The sequence below is a fragment of the Motacilla alba genome, chromosome 1A (assembly GCF_015832195.1).
Source record: "Motacilla alba alba isolate MOTALB_02 chromosome 1A, Motacilla_alba_V1.0_pri, whole genome shotgun sequence".
Taxonomy (NCBI): Eukaryota; Metazoa; Chordata; class Aves; order Passeriformes; family Motacillidae; genus Motacilla; species Motacilla alba.
Window position 1 is genome coordinate 61,408,528 of NC_052031.1, and position 27,784 is coordinate 61,436,311.

At 44.9% G+C, this 27,784-nt stretch overlaps 1 protein-coding gene across 2 annotated transcripts; it reads right to left on the reverse strand.

The window, feature by feature from the left end:
- Positions 1-149: 149 nt before the first annotated feature.
- ATP6V0A4 (ATPase H+ transporting V0 subunit a4) lies at positions 150-27,784 on the reverse strand. Of its 2 annotated transcripts, XM_038154943.1 has the most exons (22): positions 27,325-27,784; positions 26,654-26,702; positions 25,301-25,512; positions 24,756-24,834; positions 23,806-23,900; positions 22,633-22,758; positions 22,155-22,249; positions 21,270-21,396; positions 20,613-20,695; positions 15,831-15,924; positions 15,071-15,283; positions 14,647-14,797; positions 13,751-13,890; positions 13,305-13,462; positions 12,761-12,854; positions 10,194-10,312; positions 8,927-9,143; positions 7,213-7,320; positions 5,207-5,332; positions 4,116-4,233; positions 2,920-3,091; positions 150-1,859 (listed from the first exon to the last, which is right to left on the reverse strand). In XM_038154943.1, exons 3-22 carry the CDS (start codon positions 25,415-25,417, stop codon positions 1,766-1,768), a joined length of 2,526 nt encoding a protein of 841 aa, XP_038010871.1. In that variant the 5' UTR covers positions 25,418-25,512; positions 26,654-26,702; positions 27,325-27,784; the 3' UTR covers positions 150-1,765. The 2 variants fall into 2 exon arrangements, with proteins under 2 accessions (XP_038010871.1, XP_038010870.1); XM_038154942.1 differs by lacking the exon at positions 26,654-26,702 and having other exon boundaries at positions 27,325-27,783.

The window sequence follows — 27,784 nt, forward strand, 5'->3', positions numbered from 1 at the left end:
CTGAATACAGAATTAAGCCCAATGTTTGAGTTGCTATTCAGGACAGTAAACAACAGACCATCTTGTCACCTGAGGTTTTCACAAGATAACTTGTTTTTCTTGGTTAAAATGTAAGCCTTAGACAAAGAGCAAAACACCAAGAAACTCTGAAAGGAACAGATAATCTGTTTCTGGTAATCATCTTCTCAGTTACATTGCAATCACATGGAAGGCTGCAATTAAGATAGAATATGTGCTTGTGCAGAAAATTCACCCACTGTTTCACAAAGCAAATTCTTTTCTCTGCGTTTGATAATGCATCAAACTACTTTGGCCATTCTTTCTGCAAGACAGCTTTTCTCCTGAGTAGGAATAGACAAAACAAGCTGGAAGGAAGAAACAAAGGTGATGTGCATATTCTGAGCAACTGTGACACCATCTGCTGTCATGTCTGTGTAGCTTTTTCCTGTACCATAGGTTACTTATGCCCAAAGAACTGGTGACCTGGGACCACACATGGGTCATGGACACACACCTGTGCCCACCTCTTCTCAGCTCCAGTTGCTGCTCCAAGCCCAAGCTGTTCAAAATATTAATATGGCTTCTTGAGGCTCCAAGGAAAAAATTAGGACTACTGCTTGGCTTGGGACTGTATTTTCTCCCCTGTCACTGTAGCTGGAGATTACTCTCAAGCCTGACTACTGCAGAAACATAACCAGTGATAAGTATAACACTGTGTGTCTTGCTGGAAACACTCCCATGTGGGTTTTTTGGTGGAGCTGGATATCAAGGCAGTGTGTTTTGAAAATATGGGCTTGTTCGGTCACACCCCTTGCAAGGGAGCACTGTCCACTCCAAATACCTTGGTGTATTTGGTTTTCTTTACATAGTTCAGAGTTAGAAAAACATAGCCTGTTATGATTAACAGTATTCAGTTTGAAGGATTAGTAATTCATGAATATTTCAGATCACAGTACATCAGTACTTCAAATTCACGCCAACTGTTTTGCTTCCACTTTTCTTTCTGTTCATTAGATATTCGCATTTTTGTACAATTTGCTTTAACAACCCATCTTGAAAAATACAGCACATCTTGAGTCTCCAGTGACAAACAAGTCAATCGAGATAAATGAAATGGCTGCCAATGTGGCAACTTTTGTTTACATAGCTCAAAACTAACACTTTTGTTAAGTGATGACATGTGTACATTTCTATAATCCAGTGCTCTCAAGCCCTGGAGCAAATCAGATAAAAAGGGGGTTATTCTAGTAAAGCACGAAGAAAATTGCAAGTCTGCAATACGATCTGTCTTTGAGATGGTTTGCATTGTGTGCTAAATGAAGGGCTGAAATCTTATAAGGGACTTAATTATGTCATATGATCTTCCACAAACAAAACATATTTTCCTTGGAAAGAAATATACCGCAACGACAAGGCAGCAAATGGAGCAGAATGCATGTGAGTCGATTGTTAATAACCAATTTAATTCCAAAGCTGCATCTCTTCTTTTCAACCAAGCAGTAGGCAGCTGACCCCATCAAATGCTGAGGACCAGGTACTTGCAGACATCAGTGGAGTCTCAGCCAAGGGTCCAGCCAGACCAGCTGATACAGGTCATCTCTTAGCTGATACAGGAGTATAATGGAATGTAGCTAGAACATATTCATGTACAGCTCTTCTTTCAAGGGCCATGCCCCATTCTCTTTCATCCCATGTGTCCAACTCTGTGGGTGAGCCATAAGGAAACAGAGGCTGGTCTGAGGAGGGAAGCAGTGATGCATTGGTTTTACTCTTCTGCAGTGCCATTGATGATGTGATTGAAGGAGAACGGAGAAAATTTGTACCCAGCTCCCACGTAGAATTTGTTCTGAAATTCCACCCTAGGGAGGAGCAGAGGGAGGCATCAGTGTTGCCTTTAGGCAGGCCCTACAGCCAGCCAAGAGGCTGAAATACGGCACTCATGGGAAAAGGGAGGCCACAAGATATTGGACTCTAAACTGCAAATGTAGGCCCTTTATGGCACCAGCAATGAGACACAGGCAGCCCAGGGAGCAACGTGGCACACATCAGCTCTGACTTTCTATCACACCAGACTGGAAATGCTCATCACGAGGCCAATGAGCAGAACCTTGCCTGGGTAACCTGCTTCTAGAAGCTCTGAGAGCTGGGATAACCACTTGCTGGTTGCACACTGGAAGGAGACAGACACCTCCTCTTCTCTGCACAGTGACAAGCACCTGCACCATGTTTTGGCAGTGTTTATGATTTGTGCTAGGACATTACTTGGTGAAAAAGGCCACAGCTTGGGGCTCAGGTAGGATGCTGAGTTACGGTGACAGCGAAGGGTATTTTGTCACCTTGATCTTTCTCACTTGCTGATGGTGGGTCCCCACTGCTGTCCTTGCCTGCACTGATGATCAGTTAAGGCCGACAGGGGCTAACTTGGAGCTGGTTTGCCACAAAGCCTAAGCAGCCTGAAGCTCAGCTTGGGCTGATGACACAAGCATGGACCCAGGTTTTCATCAGGTTTTGCACTCCCAGCTGAACTCTTGATACCCTTGGCAGCAGTCTGTTTAGATCCTTGGGTGGGATACGCAGCCAGTGGTGTGGCTGTGCTGCCTTCGGGCCTTGTCGTGCAGGTCAAAGAGGCCTCAGTGGCTCTGCATGTTTACCAGGACAGAACTGCAGGTTGCCATTTGCCTCACATGCTGACAACCACCACGGGAGCAGGAGGACACTGGGAAGGTTGCTCTGGGAAACAGGTGAGAGCAGGGATCTCTGAGCTCCCTTTGGAAGAGTCTCCCTTGCTTCATTTGCCAAAGACAACTAATGGTCCCAAGCACTGGCACAGCATGTCTAACACTGTGCCCAGCTGTTCCCATGGCCTGTTCCCTGCCAAAGCCTGATCTGGGAAAAGCTCCAGAGGACCACTCCCCGTACCAGTGCAGACGCAAGGCGTGCAGGAAGGCCGAGAGCCCCTCCATGACCAGCAGGATGGCCACCGTCAGCACCGCGAATGCCGCAAAGATGATGAAGATGGCGATGAGGCCTGCCCAGCCACCGCTGCTGAGCCCATTGTGCATCACCATGGTCCAAAGGACCTCTGACAGCTCTGCAGAAAGAAATAAGGAAAACAGTGCTGAGCAGCAGCTACGGACTGACGCAGCATGCAGTCTGCCAGCTCACCCATTTTGCCCAGTTTGTAGAATACGTATGCCCTTAGCTAAGCTTTTTAGTTGCTTTATTTTGTTAGGGTATCTGTTCTCCATGTAAAGCTAATGTGTATCAGCTTCCACTCCACTCTTACTAAGCTCATTTCTGTGCCAAGAAGTACAGCTCACCCCTGTCAATCCATGGCACGCCACACCACAGACCCCCTCCTTGCCCCCCACCCCTTTCTGTTCTCCTTTTTTTGTGTGCACAATTTTTAGGGCAGGTGCAACTCCTAGCCAGAGGCATTACAGCAATATTTATAACAAGCATTTTAGAAAAATTAGAAACATTGAAAATCTAAGTTCCAGCCTGAGGCAATTTCTAGTATTTGAGCATCTGTTTTTATCACAAATCAAGACAAAAGACATTGAAATGCTGTACATTTCTCATGGAATGTGATGTTCCACTCAATGTTTCTGGGTAAAATCCCATTGAAAATGACAAATTCCAGAAGCTCTTGAGCTAGACGTTTTCTTTCTTGTTTGCTGAACAGAATCAAAATTACTGTTTCAAGTAATTTTGGCATTCATCTGCATACCCTAAGGCTACAGCAAGTGCTTCTTGGGAAAAACAGCTATGGCTCCCATGCTGCCTTCACCTCCATGGATTGGACTACACAAGTGGACTGCCCCTCCCAGCAGTTCCACACACCATGAGGACTGTTCCAGAGAGGTGGCTAAAGAGCAGTGCAGGAAAGGGGCCCCAGCCAGTGAATGCAGTCAGAGCTGGCAGGGATCACCTCTGAAAACTGAGACGCCCACCATGAAACACTTGGAGTGATCTAACCAGAAGCAAAACATCCTGACGCATAAATGTCCACAAGGAGAAACTTGGATTTCATGAAGAAATTTGCAGTAATAGTCAAACACCAGCAGAAGCCATGACCACCATGGTGAGGAGAATAAAGGGGGACAATCACTCACGTGCATGGGCCAAGCTCAGCGCCCAGAGTCGCAGGTAGGAGGCTGTGTTGGAGATGCAGCCAAGGCAGTATTCAATGGTGTGGATAGCTTGGTGGACAAATATGTCTCCAAAATTGAACTGAAACAACATATAAAACCAAAAAGTTTTATTAGTTCTCACTTCAGGGTATTCTGGTTAGCAGAGCAACACTCCACCAAAGGCTCTTCTTACTCCTTTTCTTGCTACACCCTGAGCAACACAAAGGTATTTCCCAGGAAAAGAGAAAAAGTGCTCTGAAAAGTGTCGGTTCTGTATGATCTTCCCATACATTTTTGCTGGAGAAATACAATTCCAGTGAAAACCAAATGTTTGGGGAACAGATCGCATTCCACTCTCACAATTTCAAATCCTTAAATGTCAATCCAGTTGCTGCCAGTCTCTGATATTCCTTATAGAGACAGAAATTCTCATGTGAAATAGGGGCTTTCAGACTATCTGCCTATGGGCATACACATTTTGGGAGATATCACTGAATAACTGTATCTCATAATAATGAATAAGCAAATCTGTGAAGATTCCCTGTGACTGGGAACAGCCAGCCATATCCACACTCAATATTGTTGATACTCCCAACTGCTACAAATATTTTTGTCACCTTTTCCTGTGTTGCTTCCTACTGTAGAAGCTCTTGACAATATCTGCCAAAAGAAGGATTCTCTCCCTAGTCAACAATTCTGGCTGCCAGCTTTAAATGCTTCTTTGCAATTTAGAGGAAGGAAAGCTCACTGACTCTTGGGAAAGAGTTGACCTTCTCTGGGTGCAATGTGGTAGCGAACAACCACCCCTGAGGAAACAAAACCTTGAGGTTTGTAAAAGCTTGAGGTTTGCAAGAATGCATGCCACCATCAGGCAAAACCAAAGGAAAAATTTAAAGGAATTAATTCAATGAAAGTTCAAACCCTATTCTGTTTGAAAACACAAACTGTTACAACAGTATGTGTTGATATCTTGTTAGAATGAAGGGCTGGCAACACTGCAAAAGTCTTCTGCTTGACTTTGTGTCTTCTACTACTGTGTTTGTCTGAACAATTTTCTGTCCAAATTTTCTTACCTCTTCTTCGTCACCCTCGTGTCCTTCATGGCCACCGCTGTGGTCTCCCTGGGAAGCTTTCTTGGAGTGATTGGTCTCTGGGACGTCTACCTCATTTTCACCTCCTGAGATGGCTTGAGAACGGATCTTTCAGAAACAAAATGCAGTATGTTTGGCTGATACCAAAATGAAGAAGTCCATGGCACAGAACTTCCTCAATAACCTCATGATGGGTAACACATGAAGGATTATAGCATGAGCACGAAGAGAGTTGCAACAATAGTCATCAAGGACAACAGAAATTGAATATTCCCACCAAATGGCTAATAATACTTAAATGTTTTCCATCCTAGAGCATTTTCCAGTGATTCCAACTATATTGCAGCTAGTTTCTAGTGTCACAATGTACTCTTTGATCCCACCATGAGAAGACCCATCACTTTTAGCAAATGAGAAAACTGATGATCCCAATTAGATGGGTGCAAATCAAAGGAATCAGTGTCAAGTGAAAGAGCAGCAAAGCCTGAAAGTATCGTATAACTTGATGAAGGTCACACAGTTCTTTGATACAGGCAGAAATAAAATTCAAAGCTCATGATTCGCTTTGAATTGGCAAAAACCTTGTGGCAACTTCTCTACAATTATTATTTACAGGACTTTTCTAGAGGCCTGAACAACCTGATCTAACAGTCCTATTATACAGCATAACCAAATAGAGACCTCATGGTTTCTGTCAGGTTCTGCCTTGTCACCCTTTATAGCCTCCAGCAGGTTTCATGGGAAAGGTCTCCTGACAACATATTGTTTCCTAGTGCAGCAGTAATGATTGTCACACCCGTTTTATCTTTGCTTTACCTGAATGTCAGCATAGAAAACAGACTCTGCTGCAAACATATAAATCTAGGGGAATGTAGGATGTGATCAGACAGCTAACATATGAAAATTAGGAATAGAAATATGGGGGCACAATAGGAGGTGGGTAAAACATGTCAGATGTTCCTGGGATAAAAGCAGGAGATGGAGTCAGCCATGTCAAGCCTTCATCCAAATCCCAGAAGAATGACAAAATAAGAAATTACAGTGCAGAGGCAGGGCTGAAAAGGTCTCCCAGGGACCTGGCTTTCAATTATAGGTCAGAAGTGACTGGGTTGGAAAAGGTCAAGCAGCAAAACCAGCATCTTTCTTCAAATGGAAACATCTGCGCCCTATAAATGGTACTCCAGCCACTAACTCCAACTATAAAGAGAAGTAAATCTTGACTGACAAGTAAACTCCTGTTAGTGCAGTAATGGAGAGAATTAATGATCAGCTGGGAAACTGCAGCTGCCGCAGCTGTGTGGTGAGAAGCTGTGGGCAAACCACAGAGCCCATGGGAAGGAGGGCTCTGTTAATGTGAAGGCAATCACTTAAGGAAGAAAGAACTACCAGAAAGCAGGCAACAGCTTTTAAATCAAACCTCTCCTTCAAGCACTGTTGCTCTCTCCACAGCCAGGACTTTCACAGATGCCCCATTTCTACAGAGAGCAAATGGTAAGTGGAGATTTTGGACTGACAACTGAGGTCTTTTCCTTGTCTTTCCTTTACCAGCACTTCAATCTTTCTGAATCTTTGTTTTTGGACAACAGGTGAAAGAGCTTGGTGTCAGCTTAACAAATAGGGTATGTCCTTGCCACAAAGTTCCTGCTTCCAGGGAAACGTTTCCTTCACTGGAGATATTCAAAAGCTGTCTGGACACAAACTTAAATAATGAGCCCTAGGGAACCCTGTTTCAGCAGGAAGTTTGGACCAGATGACCTCCAGTGATCCCTTCCAAATTTAGCCATTCTCTGATTCTAGTTTAGTTCGTTCAGACATGTCCACACACATGTCCTGGGCATATATGGCATAAAGCACACTTTGAAATTGTCAGAGAAAGCCTGAGGTCAGAGAAATGTAGAATTACATCACTGCAAATAGTTTTTGGGGTCTGTCTCCCCAGCTTTGTCTTTGCAGTAACGAATCCCCCCCAGCTGATCCACATCCCTTACCATGTGCTGCGCTTTCTGGTGGTTGGCTCTGAGGATGAAAGGTTTAATTAGGAGCATCCAGGGAACAGCAATCAGAGCAAATATGACTAAGAAACTCTGAACTTCTTTCTAAAAGACAAAACAACAAGAGCAAAAAGTTGCTTTACTTCATTTAGCCGACTATGTTTATGGTTAGAAACCTGAGTCTATATAATGGTAATTTTTTTTTAACACAACAAATACAACTCAACTCCCTGTTCTATTTGTTGTATTTGGCTGTGTATCCTCTGCTTGCGAGAATAAGAAAATAAATGTATAGTGCTTAAGGTTCCAGAAAGCACATTCAGCTAGAGATGGTTGGAGACCTGGAAACTCTTTCATGCTGAAAAGGGTTAATTTACCAAAATCTCATGCTACTGCCTTGAACCTGGCTACTCAGTGTCCCAAGTGAATGTTCTAACTCTGTGTGAGTCACTCAGGCTGCCTCGCTTTGATCACTGTAGAAAGGCTGCTGTAAGAGCCAAGTCATTCAAGTCTTGCCCTGGATTTACTCCACATCTGCAATTTCAGAAGGAATTGAATTCCCATAGCTTGGGTTTGAGAACAGATTGTCCCCACAATATAAGGTGTTCTTACATTGCAGCATGGCACCCCTGTTACTGTCCTGACAAAACTGTTGGTACTTTCAGAAAACAGCAACATCAAAACAAAAAAAGAAAACCGTAAACCACAACATCTGCAGTTTTTTAAAGCTGGCTCAGATGTCCGATCACCTTATGATTGGGCTTATACAATATTTTCATTCAGACTACCCAGGCAGATGGCACATTCTGTCCCTGGTGGGGCAGGGGGACAGGAATATAAGAAAAAAATTGCCACCTTGGGAAAGCTTTGGGCTGTAATAAAGCACAATGTTATCTAAAGACTTTTTAAAGGCTGGGAGGACTGTGTTTTTCCAAACTCCCCTGAATCCTTAACACAGTTTCTTGGATCTGATCAGGGCTCTCTACTCTCTGACAACCAGCTGTTTCTAAAATTGAGCTCATGTTGGAGTGCCCAGTGTGCAACTGTATAGATGTGGGTGCACACATGTGGCTGGATGCAGCACTTGATTGCAGATTCATCATTGGTGCTGCTGATGTAAAATCAATCAAAGAAAAAAAAAAAATCCATGCTCTGAGAACATAAATAGAGATGACTTTTAAAAAAGTTTTCTCCTAGGAGATTTTTTTGCTTGCCTTTTTTTTTCTAAGTGAACTCCCAAGAGGAGTTATTTCTGACAAAATGCTGCCAGAAAATCCTCTAGCTACTTATACTTTTGAGGTGAAAATGTCAAGTATTAAAGCCTTCCAAAGATGAAATAGGAACTTATCTTATAGGAAGAAAGGAAGATTTCTCTAGCATTGTGACCAGACTGCAGGACAGCATGCCTGCAATATGCAGCTTTGTATCTCTAGTCACACTTTGATTTTTTTTTTTTTTTCCCAACACTATCTTCCACTGTATCATTATTCTTGTCAGAATGACACCAGGAAAGAGATTTCCTCTGCATCACTGATTGATAGCTGCTCTCCCCTCCCTGTTGACAAGACTAACACAAATACCAGAAGAATAAACTTTACTTTTGTGACTGACACTTGTGATTGAGCTTCTGAGCCTGTATCTTTATGCCCACTCTCCACAACACCTACTGCAAATACAAAACTACAGTGGATTCAGGCTGCTTGATCCATACCTGATGCAGATACAATGGTGCATTTGAACTGTCACTATAGTTGAACAGAAACATGTTGATAAAGTGGATGAGGATACTTGGTGCACTCTGGGATGAATGGACATCAAAATGACACCATTTGAAAATAATCATGAAGACCAGATAGCCAAAAAGAGAGATAATAAAAATCATCTCTGGAATGAACTGAAGAATAATGTTTATGTACTTCCTGAAGTAGCTGGAAAGAATCAGGAAAGAAAATTAGGGTTAGTACACTAGATATTAATACAATTTTGCACCCAAGTCCAGTAGTATTTAGTTTTTGGAAAATAACCTAACAAATTTACAACTATCATTAGCCAAGAAAGAAGTCCATCATTACAGGCTTTATCAGTGAAAGCCATTGTTTAAATACAAAAGCTCTGTTATACGGATTATCTTCAGGTTTTTGTACTTGACCTACCACTATCTCAGTACCTCAAAAGATTATTACACTGAAATAAAAGACAATTTTCAAAAAAAGTCTTATTCACAAAGTTGAGCATTATATGCCAAGAAAGGTATATAATTATATATTATAAATATTATATATATATATAAATTATATATAATAAAAATAATATATAAAAATATATAGTTTATATAATATAATTATAACTTTTTATATAATATAAAGGTATATAATTATATATAATTATTATATGCCAAGAAAGGTATATAACAATTTCTGTCCTTGAAGGTCACTACATACATTGCAGCTTTGGAGAGTCTCTCAACACAATAGTATCAGCCTCTGCACTCTATCACCATTTTTTATTTGTTGTGGCAAAACATAGAGGCAGAGATATAGACGAGTACACCCACAAATCCTGACCAAGAGCTGCTAAGCTAGGCGAAATGCACACGCTCTGCAAGATTTCAATGTGTTTTGGTTTAGGCCAAAAGAGCTTGTCTTTCAAGAGAAAAGTTGTCAATAGTGGGAGGTGCTACATCTTTTTAATTTAGTGTGCTTCAATATTTTTGCAGAATTGAGAACATGAAAAAGTAAGTTAAAAAGAGAGTTTTTTGAAGAAAATTCCTGCAATGTTATGGCTGTCCTTTGGACTTAGCACTGTACATCAACCATTGTGTGAGTCAGCCAGTGTATGGGACATTTCTACTCATACCAGGGAAAGGTCAAAGTTCAAATCATCACTCCAAAATATGACTTTCTCTCAATGAAGGACACCAGTTTAGTGATGAGGACTTGCGTGCTGCTGCAGCAACAGGCTTGCTGAAATGAACTTACATGTGGTTGAAGAGACTGAGTACCACCCCAAAAATCATGTGCACAATCCCTATGACAACCGACATCTTCATTTTGTAGGAGTTCAGGAAAGTCAGCTTGTTCGATGCAACATTCCAGATCTTTGGGTAAAGGAACAGGGAGAGAGAGAGAAGAACAAGATTTTCAGGTGTTTGATCAATAAAAGGTTTGTGGAAGTTGTTGCTTTGGCACCATCAATTTACTCCTACCAGTTCTAGTAAGAGGGTAGCAATGCACAGAAATCTAGATGTTCCTTTTATTACTTTTCACTCTGCCAAGGTATTAATCTAAAATGTATAAAGTATTAAACTTGTCTAACAAAGGAAATAACAACAGTTTTAAATGATCCTATGACTTTGCTTCAGCCCGCAGAAACCGCTGCAGAGGCTGGTAGCAGAACCTAGACATTTTCTGTGGCATTTCCTGTCCTTAGGCTGAGCCATCATCTTTAGCAATAGTGGAAAGGCATGAGAAAATCCCTCCTGCTGCAACCAAAATTAATTCCACCGTCACCAGAGAAGCACTGAGGACAGACCATTTTCAATCTTTTTGTTTGAACAGACAAAACTCTTTTCAACTCTTTGGCCATGGAGATCAGCTTATTGCCTGCCTCCTGCACTAACTTTTTAGTAATGTTAGGACATACATCCCTTCTCAGTCCTGCCTTTTGTATGCTACAGAGCTTCAGGGTTGCTTCTCCTTTCTTCTCAAACTTCCTAAACCCTGAAGTCTTCTGTCCTCAGAGACAGTAAGTAGACACCCTTTTCAGACACTAAATATAGTACCTGAAGAGAAAAGAGGAAGAAAGAATTATTTGGAGGGTGAAACATGAGCTTTTGTGTGTTTGTTTGACATGCTTTGCTTCTTCTCTGGATACCAAAGAGACTGCCTAGCTTCTTCATCTCAGGGTGAATTTTTTTTCCAAGATACACCTCAGTCATGCCAGCAGACCTTGCAAAATGCAAAGAGCCCTCCATACTTCAGGGCAGATGACACAGATAATCTCCTCAGAGAGGGCCACGCAGGGGCTGGTGCTTCCTGTTCACCCCTTCCCTGCCAGCCCTTGTTCAGCCATTCTTCCCTCCCAGCCGGGACTTTTACACTCTTGAACAGGGAGAAACCAGGTTGGAAGAGGTAGTCTAGGTTAACCTAAATTAGAGATGCTGAAAACATCATCATGCAGAAAACTCAGCTGCTTCCAAGGTGTTTTTCTGAACCAGACTTCCCACGTCCTGGGCAGAGCTTTAGAGCTGAGTTTATAAAAAACTGACAAGGTCAATGTCTCTGAGAACCAGGGGAGGACAGAGTTCCTTTGGGTGACCAATTGAAATGAGAGTGCAACCAGCAGGGATGGGAGTTATTTGACTAATATGAAGATTGAAACAGGAAAGCTTGATGTGAAAAAGTACATTTCAATACATGATAAAGACAGGACAACAAGAAAGAGGGAAATAGGACACAGAGAAGAAAATGTGGCTAAGTTCAATAATACTGCCGTTTATTTCACATTCCATGCAACAAATAGACTGCATGAAATTTGGAATTTTCCCTTCAAACTGGTGAGCTATCTCTGGAATGCCTTAAGTACTCAAGTAAGGAAACAGAGTTCAACAGATGTGTGGTAGAAAAGAAACTGTAGCACAAGACCACTCTCCAGGAAAATTGAACTTCCTTCCTGCTTACTAGTTTGCTGCTGCCTGTGCAGAGCTGTTAGCAATTGCTAGTTGCTAAAGGAAAGCATCAGAAGGCCTGATGAATGGGGAAGTGAGTGGTGGTTAATGAAGTTGTATTGAATAGTGTGGTACCTGAGCACGATGCAAATAGTATGGAATAAGGGATGGAATGGCCTGATTTTGCCTGGGTTAGAGACATTTTTCTTCATGGTGGCTGATACGGGGGTGTATTTTGGATTTGTAAACACAGGGTAGATAGTATGGAGATGTTTTTGTTACTGCTGAGCAGGGTTACACAGAGCCAAGGCCCTTGCTGCTTTTCATGAGGCTGGTGAGGAACTGGTGGGGGACACGGGAGGTTGGGAGGAGACAGAGCCAGAGCAGGTGACCCAAAATGGCCAAAGGAATATTCCAGACCGTGACATCATGCTCAGTGTATAAAGTGGAGGGAAGAGGGGGGAAGGGGGGATGTTTGGCGTGATGATGTTTGTCCTCCCAAGTCACCATCACATGTGATGGGCCCCTGCTCTCCTGGAGATGGCTCAACTCCTGCCTGCCCAGGGTAGAGATGACTTAATTCTTTATCTGTGTGCACAGCTTTTGCTTTCCCTGTTAAACTCTCTATATCTCCACCCATGAGTTTTCCAGCTTTCACCCTTTCAATTCTCTCCCTGATCCCATTGGTGGGGAAGTGAGCGAGGGGCTGCGTGGGGCTTGGCTGCTGGCTGGGGTTAAACCCCAACAACTATGTAAAGAACAAAGAGCAAGAAGTGAAAAGCACAGCTTCAGGAGAGAGTGCAGGGAGCTACTGATGTACCTGATATGCAGAAACAGGATTGAAATACAAATTATCTTAGAGCAATTTAATTTAATTACCGGATCTATTCCAAATGGATATGGATTTCCAGAGTAGACTCCTGGGACTGCTGGATCCAACTGCAGCACTGCATTTTCTAGAAGCACATCCTTACTACAAGAGAAAAGGGAAATATGACCTTTGTAGCTTAATCTCTCCATCGAAGCCCACACTATATTTATGTGAGGTGTGCTGAGGACTACCACAGGATATCTGTAGCTGACTCCAGCCTTTCTGTGACCTGTTACCCTTCACTTGTGTGCATGTAAATGGGCCCCACACAATGGCAGCCTCCCTCACACTGATAATTCTCTATGCATCAGTCCTGGACACCTGCAGATTTTTATGCACATCAGTGCCTGAACAAACAGGCGTGTTCCTGGGGACTCTGCATTTCCATTTCAATAGTGAGTTCATCTGTGTGTGTCAGACAAAACCTCTGATTCATTCATGGCTGCATCCACAGCAGGGAGTCTTTCCCTTCCCCACACAGGCAGTCTCTCTTTCCAAGCCTACATGCTCCATTTGGTGTGTTTTTACTTCCTTCCTACATTTAGCACTTACTTCCAAGTGTTATTTTTAAACATGGGGATGATATGCCAAGAAGAACCAAAGAAGTTGAATGATTTGGAGAAGCAGTCATTGTAGATGAAGCCAGTGTACATGGAGAATATGCCCATGAGCAGGATCAGGTAGCGCCCGCTGAAAAAGGTGTTCCAGATCTGCAGGGGGAGAAGGCAGTGCCAGTGACCAAAGTACTCACAGGTCCATCAGTTTGTGGGCGTCAACCAACAGCAGACATGATTCTACTAGTCTGTGTATATACAATTACTCATAGAAAATTTTGGGTCCCGGCCCTCTGTGTATGACTAGGAAGAATTGCCAAACCTCTGCCTCACAGGTATCTTTGAACAATCTCCACACAGCCCTTGGGAGGCTGGATGTCCCCTTCATCCAATGGGGCTGATGAGCCTTTCCCTACGCTGATAGGGTGCACCCCTGGTACTCACCTCATTAGTGCTTTTCTGGGCCAGAAGGCTCTTCTCATTAATGACCATCCAGAGTGCGAAGCCCAGCATGACAGCGCCGTGGCCACAGTCCCCAAACATCACCGCAAACAAGAAGGGGAAAGTAATGATAGTGTAGGGAGCTGCAGGAGGGAAAAGTCAAGAAGCTCAGCTCTCTCTAAACAAAAAGGCCTCATCAAAGAAGCAGTCTACTCCAGCAGGTCATTCCTTACAGGCACTGCCCTAAAAGGCCTCCTCAATTCCTCCCCTACACACCAGGCAGTCAGATCTAGTGCAGAACTAGCTTTACCATCACAAAGAATGCTCAATTGTATGACCTGTAACTTCCTTGCAGTTTTATCCTTTGCTTCTTGCCTCACCATAATAAACACCATGTGTAGACAACTGCATTCTGTTTTGCAACACAAAAATGTATTTAAAGGTTACTATCATGTTTCTCAACCTGCTCAGCCTCAACAATCTGAGCTAATCTCGTCCTTTCACATAGGCCCCCATTTCTAGGTTTCTATTAATTCTCAGGGGTCTGAAATTCTCTACCATTGTTCCAAACTTTTGTCAGGTCCTTTTGGCCTTCTTTGCCTCAACACAGTGAGCTCAACTTACATTTCTCTTATGGGCTTAGTTCTTTTCCTCAGAACAGCTACCTCACCATTTGTTCTCCATCCTGTATTTGTATAGTTCCTAATTTCCATCACAATCATTAATTGAAGACCAACAGCTAAATTTGCCTGAGAAAATCCATGCCTATACACCAAACAGTTCCAATATGGTTCAGATTTCTCAATCAGCAGCGAGTACATTTTTTAGGATAGCGAGAGAGCTCAAAGGCTTTATTTTGGCTCATGCAAACCAGATGTATGTAGCTGAGCATTTCTCACCTGGGTTCATCTCCCTGTAGTTTCCCACACCATATGCATCCACAATGTTCTGAAATCCAGCTGTGAACTTGTTGGTCCTGTTGAAGGTGGGTGGTGCCATCTTGGTGTGTATGGCAGTGAGGATGGGGGCAATCGTGGAGCCACTGCGTTCCTGCAAACCCAGTGACAAGGACAGACACAGAGTGGATAGAAGAATTGGCCCCACACCAGCACTTCGGGCTCAAGGGTCTGTCACAAACCTGCTAACATTTAATGCTGACCTTAAGCTCTGTCAAAAGATGAAAGGTCAAACGACAATGGGACAACCTCAACTTAGAAAAGGGAGCCCCACATTACAGTAACAGACCTGTCTGAACATAAACTCAACATATAAACAATTCAGTGTGGATGAGAGCTTCAAGGACCCAAACTGTTGCTCTCTTACCATTCCTTGATGGAGAGCTCTTTTTATCCGGTCAGCATCAGCCACTGGGAACCAGATCTCTGCAATGACACACTGCTGGGTGACATCGATGTTACAGCAATTCAGGATGTGGTAGATGGCCTTGATTTTCTTCACCTTGATCCCCCAGGACCACAAGTTGGCTGCTGCCTCATGCAGCAGTCGTTGGCGGTGGGACTCAGTTTGTGTTATCACCTGTAAGCACAACACAGGGCAACACGCAAGATAGGGAATCACAGGGGGCATGAGCTACTCAGTTAATTGGAGAGGGTGGGAGAGGGTTGATAGAAAGGGACTATTTGCATGAATGTGTGGGGTATCCCGGAGAGCAGCGTCTGCAGGTGTGGACACAGGATCACTCAACACCAGGTGCACAATGCTCTCACCAAGAACTCTCCCTGTATGGGCTGCTGGGAGTTACTTAGCTGTGGGATTGGCTGCCTACCCAGTTGCTTACAGACCGGCCACATCTCACCACGTGCTCCCAACCTGGCATCTCCTGCAGGCAGCTCTGTGCCACAAACCTAAGGAATGTCACACCCATGAGTAGAACTATAGTTCACGGTCTTGGGACCTCCACGTGGCCACCACAGTGCTGCTGCGTGAGTGAACGATGGAGATAATGAAATATGGTGTCAGGAGGACAACCTGTGCCGTCTGCAACATGGTTTCAGACAGGACAAATAGCTGGGCAGGTCCCACTTGTAGGGGTTCAGTCCTCAGTAAAGCCACTGCCACTTACTGTGTTTAAATCCTCAATTCTTGTGTTGACTCCATCAAGCATTTCTCGGCGCTCGGTGGCAGACTCTGGACAAGGATAGACTGTTGCACGAAATCTAGCCTCAGTAAGAGAGAGTAGAGAAACACCCATTATTTTATACAAATTTTATATAAAACCCAACTGAGTTTTCTTCCTCTGTACTCTTCTGAGCTCAAAGGCAGGGAAACTGGACTTCATTCCTGACCCAGCAGTATACTCTTCTCACATACCACAGAATTGCACCTGGTCTCACAGAAAGGTGCAAATAGGTACCTTTATCCCTTGAAGAGAATAAGGATCCCTTCACCTGGTCTAGCTGAAAAACCCTCCTTGTCTTAGGTGACACAAGGGCCTGATGTCATACAGAGGTCAGCACTAACATGTAGACACTGCCCTTCTGTTCACAAGCTGCTTGAATTGAAACTCCAGAAAAACCCACCCTGGCAAAGGCAGCCTCACTAACGCAGTAGCCAACAGATGTCCCTGTTGCACCGAGGTTGGAAAAATACCATGTGCCTGTCTCTGCACTACCCTCCTGCCGGCACTGGGAGAAGGCATCAGCTGAGCTACTGCTGCACTGCAAGCAAACGCCCTTTGTGCGGGCAGGCTGCATGAGTAAATAACCCTGTAAAAACAGACAAGCAAGCAAGCAAACAAACAAAAGGACGGTATTTTAGGGATAAAATAGGAGAATGGCTGTATGCTTCTGGTCCACCTGTTTGGCTAGGCACCTTGGGAACAAGGGAAGGATAGGTGAAGGGCTTTAAACACCCAAGAGTGGTGTCTGTTACATCAGCCTAGATAACCAGTATGAAAGCTTTTATAAGCTTACCCCCAAGGTTCTGTTTGGAAGATTCAGTAGGTTTGTTTAGTGTGGTACAAGAAGGACTAATGTGGGATTCTAATGTGAGTGGAAGTCTTAGCTCCATGCAGGTACTGCTTCAGCTATAGCACAGAACTCGACCTTCTCTAGCCCAGCTGCAGGTCACTCTGGTGTAAAGGTGCTTCCACCAGCACAGCACACTGCAGTGTTGGACACGATACGATCCCAGCAAAGACAATTAGAAATGAGTTGCATGTCTCTCTGAGAAGTGTGCAGCTACCTGTCCTGCCTGCAAAGCAAGTCCCAGAGTACTCTTCATGCACAACAGCAGGCACAAGGAGTCTCCCCCAGGACCTTACAGGTCACAGGGTGCACTGCTGCTGCTCTCTGCCTGCAAGCCTGAACTGAGCTGAGGTGCTGCAGTAACTAAAATAGCAGACATCCCTCCTTTTTTTTTACTTCTTGGCTTGTTCAGTGATATCTAGCGCATGTGCCACCCCAGCCACTTTGATACTGCCCATCCATCAGATCTGCAGGAAGAGATCCTTCCTCTTTGCAGAGCAGAGATCTCCTGCCCCTGACCTAAGGCAACACATTTCCACCATCCTGCCGTGGATATGCTGAGTAAGGGTTGCTGAAGGGCCGTCTTTCTGCGAGTGAGATGAATTAAAAGATGTAACAGGGTCATAGGGGTCTATCCCTGCTTAAGAGACAAAAATGTACAGGCTCTGTGTAGAGATAAGCATCATACTCTGGCTTTGTCTGAGCACAGGATATTTCACCACCTGCTCCACAAAATCAGTTCCAGCACACATACAAGTGAGTACAGTTGCAAATTGAAAAAAACATGCTGCAGTTTCCTAGAGATCAGCCCAGAGCTGTGTGTAATGACTGCACGTGCTCTTCAGCTAAACTTCCCTTTCCAGAATTGAATTTCTCCTCACTCAACACCTGGTATTCGTTTCCAAAGGTTATTCACCCTACCTAATTATTTCCATCTTTTTATTCTTCACAGCTCTTAGTTCATCTTTAATAAGGATTTTTAATCAAACTTGAAAGCTTATTTCTCCATGCTGTACAGTTCCCCCATTCCCAATAACGTTATTGCAGCAGTGCTGCTTTGATCTTTTAACAGCCATTTTGCATACTGAGTATCAGCTTTGCCCTAATGGCACAGACATCTCTGAAAGCTCCAGGAGAATTCAGCAGGGAATCCTTACATTGATAAACTCAGCTTAGTATTCACATTAGTACTGAGGCAGCCGCAAGAAAAGGAAGAAAAGAAAAATTCTTACGTTTTCCTCCTTCCTGCTCCCTCTACACCTTTCACTAATAAATTTGTGCATGGACTTAATGCTCATGAAATTGGCAGACTAATGTTACCAATTAGAGTCAAGCAGGGACTACAAGCGTAACCTGAGGCACACAGCTCTGCAAACAAATCTTAGCCTGCCTTGCAGGAGGCTGGCTCAGACCAGTCCCATGATTTTTGCAGGATATTTACTTGTCATGAATGATGACTTAGTGCTAAGCAGAAATATCCTGCTGGGGCTGGAACAACCCTGCCATCTGCTTTAGGTATAGTCAATGGTGCCTTAAAGGTGGACCAGACTAAGATGTCTTGGCCTGGGTACCAGGGATAGCTGATGGACCACAGAGCACAAAAGGAGCATCAGGATTAATACATTTAGAAATCTGCCACACAGGAAAACATCCATATAGATGGGCATATAAGCAACCAAAAAAATTGAAACCAAGAAGGAACATAAAAGATGACTTCATTAGCACTGCAAAGAGTGTTCCTTGGATTTGTCTTTGGTAGGTGTAGTTTCCTTCATTTACAAGGGCCTGAGAAAACCAGTCTAAGTTCCTTCCTACAAACCAACCACCACACACATCTGCAACACTAGCTCCTAGAAACTTTCACACCAAAACCTCCCTGTAGGGATCTGCTCACATTTCTAGCGCTGCCTGACCCCTAGCTGCAGAAGGTTGTGCCTATGGTTTGGGTGATTTTTGTGTCAATCACAATGACTATGTTGACAGGCATTGTGTTGCTTGTTGTTTTACTCTCATCCCAGGAAAAATCTTTAGCTTTTGACTGCAGGGAATTTTAAATGCTGCAGAGGAAAAAAAAAAAAAAACAAAACAAACAAACAAACAAACAAAAAAGACATCCACAATGCCACAATGAAGAGCTTTCAGCACTTTGTGGGCAACACCAGCCAGTTCTAAATGTATGACCCGGTGACTTGCAAGGTCCTTGGCACAGGGGAAAATCCAATAGGAAGGATTCCCCACCAGCAATGCCCATGCAGAAGGGGAGAAGGGGTCTGAACAGCATTTAAAAAGCAGGCAAAACAATGAGACAAAAGAGGGGTGTGGGCCTGATGAAGCAAGTCCAAAAGAAGGCCAGGAAGATGCTCAGAGGGATGAAGCACCTCTGCTATGAGGAAAGGCTGAGAAAATTGGGGTTGCTCAGCCTGGAGAAGGAAAGGCTCCATGGAGACCTTACCACAGCCTTCCAGTACCTAAAGAGGCCCACAAGAAAGCTGGAGAGGGACCTTTCACAAGGGCATGTAGTGACAGGACATGGGGGGGAATGGCTTTAAACTGAGAGTAGGCTTAGGTTGAATATTAGGAAGAAGCTCTTTACTGTGAGGGTGGTGAGGCACTGGCACAGGGTGCCACAGAGAAGTTGGGGATGCCCCATCCTTGGCAGTGTTCAAGGCCAGGCTGCATGGGGCTTTGAGCAACCTGGTCTACTGGAAGGTGTCCCTGCCTATGGCAGGGGAGTTGAAATGAAATGATCTTTAAAATTCCTTCCAACTCAAATTGTTCTATGATTCTATTATATGCAGGAATTTGTAATCCAGAAAGAGAACGAGGCTTGCTGAAAACTCAAAGACCACTGGCAGCAGCAGTCTGATCCTGCACAATGGCTATGGCAGAACTCCCTGTCTGTCTGAGCTTCAGGACCAGAAATCAGTGACTGAGAGCTGGGAGTCTTCCCTCATGTCCATGACTGCTTCACAGACAGATGCCCACCTCAGGAGGGCTGAATTTCCCTCTGGATGGTCATTGCCCTCCACTGCTCATAGAAGGTACTTTGGACAGCCCCATTTGCAATGCAGGAATTGCTAACAGACCCCAGGGTTCTGTCACTTCTTGGGACTGAAGTCAGTCATGCCAGCTGGAAGAAAGCTCTACCTGCTTTTATTCTGATGAAAGGCAGGATGTAAGGAAAGACCTGCCCTGAGTGCAGAAGTCAGGGAAGAGCAATTGCTCAGCCTCTCCCTGCAGGCTCTTGGCTGGCCTTGCCTGGCTGAGAAGCTATACCTGAAATGGGTTTGGTGACAGCAGACAGATCCTCTCATCAAATCTGATTTACACTGCAACAAAGCTCATTGGTCATCAGTATTATGAAAGAGTAACAAAATATCCAACCTGAATTATCTTTTCAAGATGCTTAACAGGGTGGAAACAAGTCAGGTTGTATGAAGCTTTCATTTCTCTCCTGGGCTCTGTCTCTGATTACACAGATATTGCTCAATGGCCTTGGGAAAGGGTTGAATAAACTACAGCATCATCTTTCTATGAAGAAATGCAGGAAGGCTTGAGAGCAAGTTGAGGATTACCATGTTTCCATTCCTCAAGTTAGGGACCCTGATTTTCAGGGGAAGAGTGCTGAGTATATTTTAAAGAGTCCCCTTTTAGATGTTCCAAATACAAAACCTAGCAGCTGAAGCTCTCAAGAGCTGTATGCCACTTTGGAAAATGTAGGATCTCGAGTTCCAAGTGCCAAGGTGATGGATGTCTTTCATGATTAGGAGCAGCAGAGCTGAGGAGGGGAAGGGAGGTTGGTTGCAGAGCTGACAGCTGGAGATCTGATATCTAGCTCCAAATTCAGCCAGCCCGGACTGCCCACAGGCCTGCCTTACCCATCACAAATCTTCTTGATTTTTTGTTTAAGCTGCTCTCCTTGATAGAAGATAATGAACACATTCTTCTTCACCTCTTCTCTCTGCAACACACAATTCAAGCAGAATATAACACACCCAGTGTCCAGTGCAGAAAAGTTGGAAATCTTTTTTTGGCAGCCTCTCCACTGGTTGGTTTTATCCCCCATGCCCAGTTTCCCATCAGCAGTGTCTTCCCCAGATGCTCTTTCAGGAAACAGGCATGGGCAGCAGTTCTGGGTTATGGGGGAAGGAGCAAAGGGGACAGAGTTCCACTGGGGCACGGGGTTCATCCCAGAGACACCAAGGGGAATTGACCCTCCATGGCTAATTCCAGGTGGAGACAGCCACAGTCCACTTCCATGGCGGTCCCTGTAATACAGCTGCCTGTGAGGCCTCATGTGCATCTTGACAGGCAGGAACAGGAAACCACCTCAACAGCAGCAAAAGGGGAAAGCAATGTCAGAGAAACTTCCCCCATGCTCAAACTGTCCCATCTTTACCCTACAGACCGCCCTCAGACACCGAGCTCTGGAGAGGCAGCCAGTGCTGCAGCACGGTCCAGGTCCCCAGTTTTGTGTCTGCAGGTCACAAGCATCCACACAGGGCAGAGGAAAGCACAACCAGGTTGGTACCTACTGTCACAGGGTCCTCCATGGGGGTGTCCATTTCTGTGTACCTCAGGTAGATGTTTCCCCTGCAGGCTCGCCACAGTAAACGCTCAAAGGGGATCATCCTTTCCCTCTTTATTACCCCTGCTGTGAATCTGAGCAGAGTTACAAGATAAATTAATCACAAGCCCATTCCATGCCTTTTAGGACCTGTAGCACACATGATTTCACAAGCCCTTGTTTGCTAGTCTGTGGTAGCCAGGGCTCTGCTGCTGCTGCAGGCACTTCTAGGAAAACCTTCCCTGTCAAGCCTGGCTTTTATCTCAATCTACTGACTTTATTCTATGGTTCTTTATTTAAAAAAAAAAACTTTCCTAGATCAACAGGCGAGGTGAAGAGAAAATTCTGTCTAGAAATGGAAGAATGGAGAGATGCCTGAAGTCACAAAAATGAGAGTGTCTGAATGGCAGAGGCAGGAGGTAGAAATTTTGAAGTGTTGGTTTATTGTTACTCTCCTGTTTTCCTTTTCTGAGAAAGCATCAGACTGCAGCCCAGTGCAATAGCATGGCTTTTTTTTTGTGGTTAGACATCCATCCATGAGGACCAGATGCCTGAGTCCAGAAGTCACGGGTGAGGTGCCTTAAGATGGCAATTTTCAGTCAATACCTACTAAGGGATCACTGGAATTAGTGGCCTGGAAGCAGAAGTCCATTTGTCCCATTGACCCATAACCTGACCATAGATTTGATGACAATTTCTGAGGACAGTCACTCTCTTATCTTCATGAAACAGCTGTGCAGAAGAGGCTGGTGAGCAGCCTCTGCTAAGAAGCTGAAGGAAGCTATGCCAGTGTCACAGCAATGCAGCACAGGTGGGAAGTCTGGCCAAGCTGGAGGCCATCACCAATACACACCCCAGCTTGGCAGCTGCAGCAGCAGGAGTGCTTCTCAGCTCCAGCAGTCCAGATGTGTCTTCACTAAAGAAATCATCTGGCAGATTGGTTTCTGCCTGGAAAACATTAGTTTTACAAAACACTCTTCAGCATTGCCAGTTTGAAAACCAGTTTCGCATTTTTCTCTTAAAAACTTTTCCCCAAAGGTAGCTTTCCATGGAGATTTCCATGGACATAAGACCAAAGGAAAACCAATACAAGTAAGCTATATCTTAGCAATGGAAAAGCATGAATGCTATTTTCAAAGAGATTTGTGAGCTAAGTTTTTGAGCCCCGCTGACTCACGGAGCAATGCAGGCTCCAAAGTGACTGAGGTGTTTTTGCAAACCTCATCATGGCTTGTGATAAAGACCTCTAAAAGCAACATCCACCAAATGAAAATGCAAGTACTTTTAAGAATTTTCCACATCTCTGTTGGAAGAGCAAAGAGGCCTCTCACCTCGAAGAAATCCTGGGTTTTCTTCAGCAGATGTTTGAGCTCTGTCAGTTCAAGGAAGTTCTGCTTCAATGTTTGCTGGTTCTGGTTGGCTTCCAGCAGCTCGGCTTCAAGTTTCTCCAGCACTGTCTGTTTAGGGTCCAAGCACATCCAGAAAAACTCTGAAGCAGATCAGGGGCTCTTTCCCAAGGTGATACCAAATCTCAAACAACAGTTTTGTTTTGTTTTTGTTTTTTTTTTCAAGGGAGAATACAGAAATATTCAGCAAACAGATTGATAAACGCTTTTTGTAGGAAGATACTCATCAATGCCAGTGCATTGCTTTTCCATTGCAAACATTCCCTGATGGATGTCTTGTCCTCTTCTGGCATCGGAGTTCTGATGCCCCTGACCCAAGCACAGGCAGGTAGGTGTGTGAGTGTGGTTTAGGTGTCTCAGCCTGGCTAGGTATCTCTGTGGTTCCTCACAGACATCTCACACCCCAGACAGACTGGTTGTCATTTTGCTGACTACAAAAGCAACCTACATGAGTTCAGGTTCATTAGCTATAGGCAAAAAATTAGGTGAAGACTTGGGGCCAGGAATACACCAGGAAACCAAATTGCTTGTGAAGCTGAAGCCCTTGGAAAGCTTGATTCTCCTTTCTAGTCACCTTCATATGCAGCATTTTAAAATTACCCTGTCAGTAAACTTCACTACCAGCTGGGCTAGAATAAAGCATCCCTTGCACATCCAAAAGTGAGGCCCAAGTATTTGTGTCAGGCCCCAGCATCACAACCACACTCGCAGCAGGACAGGCAGTCCTGGGATTTTTATGCAGTGAAGTGGGTTCTAATATCAGGTCTCTTGGTAAAACACTAAACCCTTCTTATTCTCTCCTGTAGGATGATGAGGAGTGAAATAATCTGTGAAATACTTTTTCATTAATATGGGGGACCAGAGGCATGTTTCACAGGGCATGGTAAAAAGACTGGGCTCCTTTAGGAACATGCAGCAGGACCAGCCTCAACCCAAGTGCTGAGGCAGCAACCTTGGGAGCACCTCCTTGGGCAGGGAGAGTTGTGCCAGCCTGAGGCACCAGGCTCTTCCTTGCAGGGAGGGTTCTACTGAGCACATTACACAGACAACCTGGTGCACAAACCCTTCCCTCTCCTGGGTCCACTCCAAATTCTGTACCTCCATATCAATCATTTCCCGAGGCAGGGGTGTCTCTGGGTACTTTTCTCCTTTGACTATTTCAACATTGTCTTCCATCTCATTCTCCAGAAAACCTGCAAGGAAAGGGCACAGAACTCTCAACACAGAATCATCCCTGGTGCATCATCCTGGTCACCAGCTTGTTGTTCAGCCAGGACCAAGGCATCCCGTGGAGCTGTGACAAGATTAACTGATACATGAGTGCCATCATCCCAGTGCAAATACACAGCCACCAAGGAATTGAGACCCTCAGCCTCCTTTCTCAGTGGAGGTGCTGTTTCTTCTGAAGTCACGGTGCCCATTCCCACGTGGGCAGGCCTCAGCCCTCAGCCCCCCCATAAGTGGCCACCATGGTCCCCTTTATCTGGGGCAGTGAGTAAGGCACGCAGAAAGCTCAGGATCCACTTCTTGGCAGAAAGCTCAGGATCCACTTCTTGGCCAACAAGGCCAGGTGCTGCCACCATGGCACAGAGTGGGCACCAGCGTTATAGTGGGGAGAGTGCAGAGCTCCCAGGACACACATCCACAGGACAATGGGAATCACAAGCTCTGCTGCTTGCGTTTTAAGGACTTATCCCAAGGCTGAAGCCCTTGGCCAGAATTTTGTGCCAGCACCTGGTGCGCTGGTATAAGAGTCAGGTTATCTGGACCAGCCTCCTGCCCAGCCCCAGATTTATCTTGTGATTTTATAAAAGCTAATTAACAGTTTTAAGTTCAGTTAACCATTTTCAAAACAAGGGCAACAATTTATTGCCCATATGGGGTGAAGTGGTAATTAGCTGACGCATGGAAAACATTTCCAGGGGCTCAGATGAAAACATCACCATTTTGCCACTAATTCTGCTCCCCAGTGTGAGAGCACTTAAAGAAACAAATCCCACACCACCAGTTGGCAGGAAGCCGATTGCATTTGACAAGCGTTTACTTACGCAGGATTCTCTCCAAGGATTCACACCTTCTCACTTCATTCACAAACTTTCTCTGGAAGCTGTTGACATTCACATTCAGCTAAAAACAGGAGGGAAAACAAGCCTGGGGCTAAAGGCTGCACAGTGCTGTGCTCATTTTTTAACACTAGCAGAGAACAAGTGCCTTTGGTGTGGATGGCAAACACCACTGGGTCTGAGAGCAGGGCAGCACCGTGGGCTTCCTCATGGCCCGGGACCTGGTGGCCTTGCTGTGACAGCAGGAGTCACAGAGGGGCCTTCATGGAGACACTTCCTGCATCCTGATGATGCAAAGGGTTGCTCTAAGGTTGTGCAGAGGGCATGCAGAGCACTGGGTGGGGACTCAGGGATGGGTGGGGTCTTGGCATGATGTTTGGGTTTCAGATCAGCCTTGCGGAATTCCCGCTCTCACCATGGACTTTTTGGCCTTCCTACAGGTGCATCTTTCCCAAGTGCTTTGAGGGAAGGACAAGCACACCCTGGGGCACCTCTCCAACAACTCAGCATGCCAGCCAGGCACTACTCACATCTCTAAACTGGACCAGCCCCAGCTCCCCAAGCTCAGCCACGCAGCAGTAGGCAGCCTCCACCTGCAGGAAGAGCTGCCTCAGGCTCATCTCCTCACTCCGGAAGATGGAGGCCATCCCGCCCACTCTTCTTTGGCCTGGAAGGCCCTGGGAGTCCTCGTGGGAGCAGCACGGTCTTCCTTGCCCAAGCAGGTGCAAGAAGGTGCCAAGCTCTGCAGGAACATCGGGGTCACTGAGTCAAAGTGCTGGAAGATAACCCAGTGCTGCCCATCACATCCTCCAAAAGGGTTTCTTCCCCTTCTAAGAGCCACCCTGAACCCACATGAGGCTTCATCCCACCAGAGCAGGGATGGATGCTGAGGTGTGTGCATGCCACAGGGAAGAGTCACCAGTCCCCTGTGACAAATGCTGAGCAAATACCCTGCCCTGTCCTCTGCTGGACCTAAGCACTTCAGACCACTGCACTCAAGGCTCTGTAATTTGGTTTTGGATGTTGTGATTAGAATGAACCCAATTTCTCTTTGCCTTAAACACACAGACAAAAAAAATAAATCCCCAAAGCAACAAACCCCAACGATTTCACCTTGCAATTTGACAAGTGAAAGAGGCCTGACTGGCTTTTTGTTGCTGTTATTGATAGTGTGAACATTTCAAACCCATCTGGAGCATGTTATATGGGTGTGGGGAGAAGGGCAGACTTTAAATTAAAACAATCTTTAGAATTTCAAAATAATTTTTCCCCATAAAGGACTGTTTTCAAAATGAGATACATGAAATAACATACATTGTATAAAATTTCCTATCAGCTCTATGCTTATTATTTACTTTAATAACCTGAACATATAAATTGTCTTTAGTTGTTCTCACACAAAATTAACTGATCAGCATGCACAAATACAGTAATTATCTTTTTCCAGAGAAAAACATGCAAGCAGATACACTTCTTGCCTGCATTTAATTTTGTAGCAAGAGCAGGTTTTATAACAGCAAAACAAAATCCCTTCATAACCTCACTTCTACTTGCTGACAAGGGTAGCAAGTCAATTGTCTTTAACTCCTTCTGTCTCTATGAACTTTATATTTCAACATTTTTTAAAAGAAATTGTGGAATTCTATGAATTCTATGAATTCTCCTTATAACATACAAAAATATTCATCTTAATATAAGAGAAGCATTTCAAGATATTAAAGGCTTATTTAACAGGAGCATGACAGTCACAGGTCTGTATTTGCTCAAATGTCCTAGGAATTCTCCTACTCTCTGTACTCATTCACTCGAAAATTTAGGATGCTAAAAATACAATATATGATTAGTAATAGCTTGTTAACAGAAAACATCATGTGCCAACTTACATGGGTTGAGTATATACATTCTAAATTTGGTTGGACATTTTCCAGCAACCTGTATTTTTCACAGGAGAAAAAGACAAAAGCTGCAAGAGACTCACTACTCATGCAAAGTAAATCTCTGGTAAGTAAATAAAAAAGTTTAAGAGACCATCAGTGTCCAATCCTAATTTCTTTAGACTGAAAAGTGTGAAGAAACTATGTTCTAAAGCAGTTTGTATTTCTAAACCTGCAGTTAGCTTCCATTAAAAAAAGCGCTAAATCCTTAGAAATAATAGAACACAACTCAAAATTTTTAGAAATGTCTTAAGCTGCTTCAAGCCATCCAAAGCCGGGGTTCTACTCTTCCTTGGTAATCTGTCAGGGAAAACTCCAAAAGCTCACTTTCACGTTGATTTGGAATGAGAGAAATACCTACTCCAAGGAAGGAAGAGCTTTCAGCCCTCAATTATTCCTCCAGATGCAGGAGGCTTGCCCAAAAGCACCTGCTGGCCAGCGATACTTTTGTCAAAGTCACCTCCCCCCTTCTCTACTGTCCCTCGCCCCCACTTTTTGCTTGGGCAGAAAAAGTTAACTGAGGAACCCCTCACGTTTCCCCCGCCGCTTTTCCCATTAAAGGGAAAAACCGCTGCGGTTTGGGCAGGGCGGCAGGTGCAGAAGGTGTCACCGGGGTTTACCTGTCAGCCACCGCGCTCCTTTCCGTCAGCCCGAGCTGTCCCCCGGCGCCCGTCCGCGGGTGACAGTGACAGCAGGGCTCTGCAGCGGCGCCGGGAGGGGAGGACAGCCCCGGCCGAACGTCCCGTCCCAGCCAGGGCACGGCCAGCCTTTGCTTTTAAGGGCAGAACCGGTCTGGACCGGAGAAGCGAAACCCTTTCTGTCCCCACACAGCCCCCAGGAGGACGGGACCGAACGCTGTCCGGCTCGGTCACCACCTCCGTGCCCGGGCTGTGCCAGGCGTGTTGTGGCAGCTCGCGGCTTGTTGGGACTGACAACAGATGGGACAACCTGGCTGTCACCGCCCTGGCCACCCGGAGGGAGCGGGAGCCTTGGGAGCAGCTGCGCGCGGGGCGCTGACGCCTCCCTCACTCGCGAGCTCCGGGCGGAGGGTCGCTGGCCAGAGAGGGGGAAAAACTTGCG

What these genes read in the sequence shown, in the direction of transcription:
- ATP6V0A4 (XM_038154943.1), bottom strand. Translation starts at nt 25,417, where the DNA reads ATGGCCTCCATCTTCCGGAGTGAGGAGATGAGCCTGAGGCAGCTCTTC. An exon ending in GAATTGAGGATTTAAACACA is followed by an intron (nt 15,284 to 15,830) that starts GTAAGTGGCAGT and finishes TTGTGCTTACAG; the next exon opens with GTGATAACACAAACTGAGTC. An exon ending in CTACAGGGAGATGAACCCAG is followed by an intron (nt 13,891 to 14,646) that starts GTGAGAAATGCT and finishes TCCCTCCTGCAG; the next exon opens with CTCCCTACACTATCATTACT.